This window comes from Rhinopithecus bieti, unplaced genomic scaffold, assembly GCF_001698545.2.
Source record: "Rhinopithecus bieti isolate Rb0 unplaced genomic scaffold, ASM169854v2 scaffold_35538, whole genome shotgun sequence".
Taxonomy (NCBI): Eukaryota; Metazoa; Chordata; class Mammalia; order Primates; family Cercopithecidae; genus Rhinopithecus; species Rhinopithecus bieti.
In genome coordinates this window covers 1,313,800-1,321,720 of record NW_016815913.1, presented here as the reverse complement: position 1 = coordinate 1,321,720, position 7,921 = coordinate 1,313,800, and the positions used below count along the sequence as shown (strand labels likewise).

General features: G+C 40.1%; 1 protein-coding gene across 1 annotated transcript in view; it reads right to left on the bottom strand.

The window, feature by feature from the left end:
• Positions 1-718: 718 nt before the first annotated feature.
• SERTM1 (serine rich and transmembrane domain containing 1) overlaps positions 719-7,921 on the bottom strand; it is a 22,294-nt gene continuing 15,091 nt past the window's right edge. The window contains exon 2 of the mRNA XM_017854121.1: positions 719-2,271. Within this exon, the coding sequence (XP_017709610.1) occupies positions 1,774-2,097 (324 nt within the window). The 5' untranslated portion in view covers positions 2,098-2,271 and the 3' untranslated portion in view covers positions 719-1,773. The remainder of the gene's footprint in view (positions 2,272-7,921) is intronic.

Sequence of the window (7,921 nt, the reverse complement as noted above, 5' to 3'; positions counted from 1 at the left end):
ATGGAAGCAGAGGTAAATTTTTCACTAATTATACATTTTAGGGCAGCCACTCTGTGCTGGTCTTATGGTGTTCGGGGACGTTTTTGATATACAAATAGTTAAATGTGGTCTGATTTCAGTGAGGCTTATGCATTAAAAGAAGCAGCAGCCTTCCGATTTTCATTCCCAGATCTCCACTCACTCAGCATTTTAGAATGATAAAGATAAACCCTGTGCAAATAGTGGATTCTTTCCCCCATTCTAGTCACTGGGGAGTGCTGACTGCACAATTCAACCAAAGGGTGTGCTGAAGCCCCACTGCTTTAGATGATTAAATGTTTTGAACAAGGAATGATTCGGTTGCTATGGGAAGACCGTGGCATGTTGATGCAGCGGCCTCCTGTAGGTTGAGTAAGTTCAGTGTTTACCCTGTGGGCCATTTATTTTCAAAATTAAATTAAAATTCTTACTCTTAAGGAGCTGCAGTTTGATTGTTTTGTTTTTAGGGGCAGCTTGAGTTCCTCCACATTCCATGTCTGAGCTCACATGTGTGCCTAATTTCACAGACAGCCCCTGCCACCCGCCCACCCAGTTCAGACATACTCTGCTGCCTGCAGCACGGCAGCTCCTAGGATCCCTAAAGCTCCCAGCAGCTACACAACTTGAGGGCCTACAATTTTTAATACAAACTCACATCCTGAAACCCTAATGTAGAGTATTATGTTAACATACAACAACTAATTAGCAGAGACGCAACATTCGTGGAGTATATAATAACACATATATTTTCAATTTCGTTTCTAAGTTTTGCAGCCTAATGTGAGTGAACAAATATCAGACATCTTGGAGGCTTAATATAATTCTGCACTAAAATTATAAAGACTATGAAATTGAATAAAGGAACTTACACAACAGCTAAGAGTTATTACTGTATAAAATACAACTAAATGAATATTTTCCATATGCTTAATTGTCACTGATAGAAATTATTCATATAAAAACTTCTTCGCATCTCTTCTGGTGCTTCTCTCAGTACTAGTAACAGCAATTAATCACAAAAATTCCACAACTTTGGGGCATTATGACTAAAACATTAGCATAAAAACAAAATAAAACTCCAGGAGGCAGAAATACATTACAAGCTCCATCATAATACATGTTTGTCTTGCTATTAAAATGTAAACTCTTCCAAAACTTTTCCAAATGACTTACATTCATCAATAAGTGTGATTTTCACTTGTTAAAGTGAAGTTAAAGAAAATATTTAGCATATATTTACCCTTAGTTTTAGAAATGTTACACATTAAATCTAAATTGACTCTCTTCCTTTTAAAATTTGGTGTCTCCACTTTGTCTTTTAAATATGGAAAATAACTTCTACGTAGGTCAGACTTGATTTTGCCAGTTTCTGCAGGCTCAGTTGATTTCGCGGTTTTGTAAAAGAAACGAAGTGCAAGAGTCCATGTCCATCATCCACAGAGAGCCCACCTCAGATGAGTCTACGACGCCCAACAAAGTGGAATGAACTGACCTACCCGAAGAAGCCCAGTCTAGGTTCATCAAGCCATTTATGTGAAACTCTGCACCTTGGGGTTTGCATACATTTCCACCAACATTGGCATCTCCATCCCCAAATGAAAAGCATCATGAACAGAAAAGAAATCAGAGAAAAAGGAGAAGGAGAAGCAGGTCTATGCCAAAAGGGTCATTTCTTTCATGAGGCAACGCTTCACGCGACACTTCTGTAAGGGGACGTCAAAACTGCTGCCACACTCCAGGACTCTTCCATTTTCCTCAGGATGAAAGGTTTGAAAAAGTGGACCTCTGTGAGGAAATGCTGCAGACTTCCAAATTGGTGAAAGAACTTCCAGCGTCGCTTGGATACTCTGGGTAGGAGGAACTGGAGGAGATGATATTTTTGAGCCTCTGGAGGGCAATGATTAAAAGCAGAAGCAGAAACGCTAAAAGGCTGAGGAATATGGACACATAGATGTAGACGTTTGACAGGTGGCCTGAGGCTGGGTCCACTGACGTGGACAAGGATGTGGGAAACAGCTCAAGAAAAGTTCCATTCTCCACACTTCCCGAAAATCCCGAGGAAGCGTCAGGTTCAGACATCTTTATGGAGGGCGAAGCAGTGATCTGGTAGATTAAAGTCAAAACTTCACACAGGGCTTACACAGGACAGATTGGCATTTTTTCACGATCGTGTTTGCAGAGTTCACAGGCTGTTAAATCAGCACAACAAAACTTACTTCTCAAAGGCAGCAGGGGATCAGGTGTGCATTGAGACTGGAAAAAAAAAAAGCAACTCAGTGCATTCTTCAGAAAATCACATTTAAATTTCAATTTTAGTTTTTATTTCAGTAAGGATTAATTAGAAAACTCACCAGGGGGGAAACAAGATGAAATAACTCCCCTAGGAATCAGTCATGTTTATGTCTTTATATTACAAATGATGATATAAAAATGAACTTTTATTTTCTGTCTACAGTACCCTAGGTGCTATGTTTCTCCAAGGAGCCGAAGATAAAATAAAAGGGAAAATACATTTATGATGTGCTCCATCTGCTGTGATTTCAATAGATGCTCCAAGTATATACTCTGAGATGAGAACACAGAAAGTTAGTTCCAAACCTCCTTCCCCCAGAAAATTAATTCCATACATTCGCCAGCTTATTAGCATAATTCCTGACCAGTAAATCCCTCTAGCTCACTTTGGAAAATCACTGCAAATGTGAACTTGCTTTTTATTGAATGTTTATAAGATGCTGATTTGTTTATGAAAATTTTATCTCCTTGAAATCAGGTGCCATTTCTTTTTTTCTTTTTTTTTTCTTTTTTTTTTTTGAGATGGAGTCTTGCTCTGTCGCCCAGGCTGGAGTGCAGTGGCACGAAATTGGCTCACTGCAACCCCGCCTCCTGGGTTCAAGCAATTCTGCCTCAGCCTCCCGAGTAGCTGGGAGTACAGGTGCCCGCCTCCATGCCCACCTAATTTTTGTATTTTAGTAGAGACGGGGTTTCAACACATTGGCCAGGCTGGTCTCAAACTCTTGACCTCGTGATCCACCCACCTCGGCCTCCCAAAGTGCTGGGATTACAAGCATGAGCCACTGCGCCTGGCCTCAGGTGCCATTTCTATGTAACTCTTTTCCTTAAACGTACCTAGGTACTTTGTTTTACATACTTTAGGCATTTAATTTAAAAGCTTTAGATTCATTTAGAAGAAGAACAAAGGTTAGATTCTCTCTGAGTGGTAGAGAGAGTATCAGGTTGGCTGTCAAGAGACTTAGGTTTGAGGCCTGAGTTCTCCATTATCTTGGGGAAACTGGGCAAACTACCTATGTTTTCTGAGCATCACTTTTCTTATCTGTAAAATGGTCCAACACCTGCTTCATCTTCTCATGGTGTTATGCATGGACCAACATGATAGACATGCTGAACTGTAAAGCATTGGAGAAAAAAATGAGTTTAGTGTGTGGTGGGAGATAATGGGACTTGGTGGATGGGTGGGTGTAGGGTATTGTGTTTTAAGGGGTGTGGAGGGGGGACCATTTCTTCTTAGCCAGGTGCAAAGAAAAGCTCTTCACTGTGTTCAGGCTGTGAGACAAGAGGATCCCTCCTGCTAGATAAGTCTTTCTTCTAGTCCAGAAAAGATGCTCTTCCTAGCTCTGTATGGCTCTAGATAATTTTCTTGTGCATTTCTAAATCTTGCTTCCATTGTGGTGCAAAACTAACAGGAAAACATTCACTCTGCCTCTAGCTTTCTCTTCCTAAACTCTGCCCTGCATTTTATCTGGAGAACTTGCCTTTTCCTTCTGTTCTCCAAATCTAATTAAGCAGCTGATTCTTGGAGGGGTTGACATTTGCCACTGTGGCTGGAGCTGAACAGCACTAATGATCCTTGTTAAGGTGGGGACACTTCAGAGAGGGCTGTCCCTGTTGGGTGACGAGCAGTCTAATGAGTCCTAGTGAGTTCTTGAGTAGGCTAGGGATGGTGTCTTAGTAGTTCCTAAAATAATTTGACTCCTACTCCTCATTTTGCATTGCCTGGTGATTTTAATTCCATTAGGCTGCTACAGGTTCCTGACCATCATCAAGAAAAAAAAAAAAAAAAGAAGAAGAAGAAGAATTGCAGTGGGACTGCAAATGTGTTACACTGTTTTGGCAATACCTAGCTTTTTACAGCACATAAATGTTCCAGCCGTTCATCTCTGGGGAATGTAGCAAAGAGTCACAGAGGTAGCATAGAAAAGAAAACTAGGACAGAAGCCTCACGGATTGGAAGGGAAAAACTATTTAAAATGTTCAAGTACAACCTCCTAAGTGTAGCAGAGGAAACAGAGAAATAAAGAAGCTAATTGATTTGACAAAAGTCACATGTGTAATTAGAAGACAAGCAAGGGCTTTTGGTAGGAAGGATCAAATGTAAACATAATTTCTTTTCAGCATGGGCAGATAAGGCAAAGACTATGCATCTTGTGTGTTCCTCATGACTGCTTTGCAGGGCAGGTAAAGCAGGAATTATTCCCATTTTGCAGATGAGAAAACTGACATGCAAAGACATCGCAATTTACTCAGGGTACATAACTAGAGAGTGACAGAAAAGTGACTAGAATCCATGCCTGAACTGTGTCCTTGGTTTTCTCAGCTGTGGTAGGAAGAGACAAATTATGCTTTGGATAATTAGTTCCTATCTGCCACTTACTTGGGCAAGCCCGCAGTTTAGTCCTGATCTTTCATTTTCTCATTTGCACAACAGTGATGCCTGCCTTTCCTACTTCTCCAGGAGGTCTTGAGTTAAGATGTGATAATGTTTTCCATAATCTTACTTAGAAAATCATAAAAGGCCATCCCAAGTAAAGTACCAGTAGATAGGTAGTTCCTTCTAGAAAGTCTGGAGGAACTTTTAAGGTCTCTCTTAGTCCTACAGTTTTGACAGGTGCAGGTCAAAGATTCAGCTGAAATTGGCTGATTTTTCTAAAGCTACCTTCTCTGCTACCCCAGTCTGTATCATTTTCTAGGGGTGGGGCTGGAGGCACAGCCAATGTCACTCTGATATCAGCAATTCAGTGGGTAAATCTCACAGCCGGCTACCGGTCCTCTTGCTAATATCATTTTACAGGGTAAATATTCTAAGAGTAAGTTTTTACTTCCTGAAGATTGCCTTCTTTCAGATCAAAACCCCACCACGAGCCTCAACTGTTGACAGGAGAGTTTATAAGAAATGAGGCTCAGAAGGTTTGGTCAAAGCATCTGATCTTTTAAGTGGCCTTGGAAGAATAGGAGAAAACAAGGAAATGAAACCTTGTGTCCTTAGTTGACATTTCACAACTAAATATCTTCTTCCTTAAGTATTCCCCCCTAAATATTATAGCTTTAGTACCATTTCCAGGGTACTTCTTAATTTAAAATCACAGCTACGCAAATTTCATTTCACCATTACATCTACTCTGAAACAACAGAGTATGTGCACTGTTAGAAAGAATTTTAATTTGGATGTTAATTCTCATTTCCTTATTGAAGTTTTAAAAACTGGAGTATCTTCTTTCTCTCTGGTTTGATTTAACAGTAGCTGTCTAATGCTCAGGGTGACCCAGCCTGTATGTGTTTAGGCATTGTGACAGTGTGGAATAAGGCTGGACGTGGCACTGCGGAAATGAAATCAAATGAGTGTGTTTCAAGATGATGCTTCTTGGGCTGTTGCTCCCAAACAGATAAGGTTTGAGGAAAAGAAGAAAGAGACTTCATCTTAAATGCATAGCCTTGACCTGTCTCGGGGCAGCGCCAGCAGACTCTCATTTCAGGTGACACCTAAAGCCACATGGGGATTTTGCTGCTTTTTTTTCTCCTCAAAATCACTGTCCTCAGAAGGTGATTTTTGAGAAAGGAAAATGAGACAGCTGGATCACAACATTATAAATGAAGACCTGTGGAAATGTTTTAGCTCATGGTCAGCCAACTTTCCCTTTGTCTCTTGGAATAAAAGCCTGGGCTGGGAAGAAATCTACAAAAAAGCAGCCTCCTAGTGAAGTGAGGAAGGAGGGATGTGCAGTCTCTCACCATATGCCCAGTGGGGTGGGGAAACGGAGAGACAACATAGACAGCGCAGACCTGGGGTCTCTGGTTCTGAGTCATTTAGCACCACAGCCCTGGGACCTGTTCTAAAGAATGGAAGCTTTCCTTCCCACGGAAGGATTATGAGGACTATAATGTTTGGGAGGAAGAAAAACGTACTCTCTAGCACGTACCTTCATTCTCCATAAATGAAGGAGAGTTGACCAGCTCTCATCTCTGAGTGAGTAGCTCTTACATAAGCATTGCAGGAGCCATGGCAGTCAGCGTGTGGGCACAGCCTGCACCACGTCCTTGACTTCCATGACACAATGGTTTGTAAAACTCAGGCTACCAGCCAGCCTCAAATATGGCACAGCAATTTTAAATTTCATGACCTTTATTCAAAAACATTTCTATGTGAATAATGACTATTTGAAAGGTTTTGTTGTTGTTGTGGAAATCTGGGACAAGCTGCTTTGTTCCCTTGCAGACTTTATATTTAAAGAGTGGCCTGGCTGTTAGATGCCACATCAATGTTCCATCATTATCAGGTTCTGCTGTCATACTCCAAAAGGTGATCCTCTCAAAACCATGAGGAAAGTGGCCATAAAGTATTAACACAACATAATGAAATGCTTTTTCCGGTACACAAAAGGAAGATTTGATAGTGGAATGGAATTAATGGTTTTAGATGATGTGTTAGATCTTTCCCTCTGTAGAACACCTAAAAACGAGTATTTCCAGAATCCAGAAAGGAACTTATCACATCTGAGCAAAGCTGTTTTTCATTCTATTTAGAAAATGTATGTTTTGTATAAGACCTTGCAGCCATTCCGTTACCCTTTGCATGATTCTCTTCTCTCTTAATGCTTTCTCTCTGCTTAGTGGCCTTTTAGGTCATACTAGCTGAGAGAAGATTACTGCTGACAATACACACTGCCCCCCACCCTTCTCTAAATGTAAATCTTCACTTGCATTCAAAGGCAAACATTTACCCCTGGGCCTTGTGCTACCCTTACTCAAAGCTGACTCAGCCATCCATAGAGTTGCCTATTTGAGAACCGCCTTTACTTAATCAGTACAGTGCTTTGAGAGAGTAGAGTTTTGTGTGAACTCTCATTATGAATCCTTCAATTGGCACGAGAAAAACCAAAGTCAAGTTAAAGAAATACAACTGCATCTATCTGCTATCGTGCATTGAGAACATTGAATTAGAGGGGCATGTTATGCGAAGAAAGGTGGGGAGATGGAGATTCTGAATCGTCCATTGGAATTCATGGATCTGGATTGGATGATGTGAGACAAAAGATAAAAATGAACAGTCTTTTAAATCTACAGCTTAAACGAATGATCAGAAAATACACTCAGAATTTTTTCATAGTACTTTGGTGGATAAAAATTATAGAAATGACAAACTAATAGCTTGGTATCAGTGATTTATTTTAATAATCAATTCCAGGGCAGGTCATTAGGTTGCTTTGGGTTCAGTCCAGTCTCCTCCATCTCTCCCTTAGTGATGGTTTTTGTCTACCTGGATTACTCTTAGGCTTTGTAAACTATTTCCTTAGCAAAATAAAATAAATATAAATTATACTCAGAATATTTTACTTTAGAGAACTTATTTTGCACTAATTCTTTAAGAATTAGTTATCTACATAAGGTATACTTCTCAGAATATTCACAATATATCTTTCTTGATATGTAAAACACAGCTGATTGAGGGAAGCTAAAAAAAAACAAAAAACAAAAAACAAAAAAACCCAGGAGAATCTTCCAAAAAAGGATATGAACTTAACTGTTTTGATCATCTACCTCATACAGTCTCAAAAGTAATGATAGGTATAAGTCCCTTGTATTTATTTAGCTTTGTTTTCTGGGGAAATCG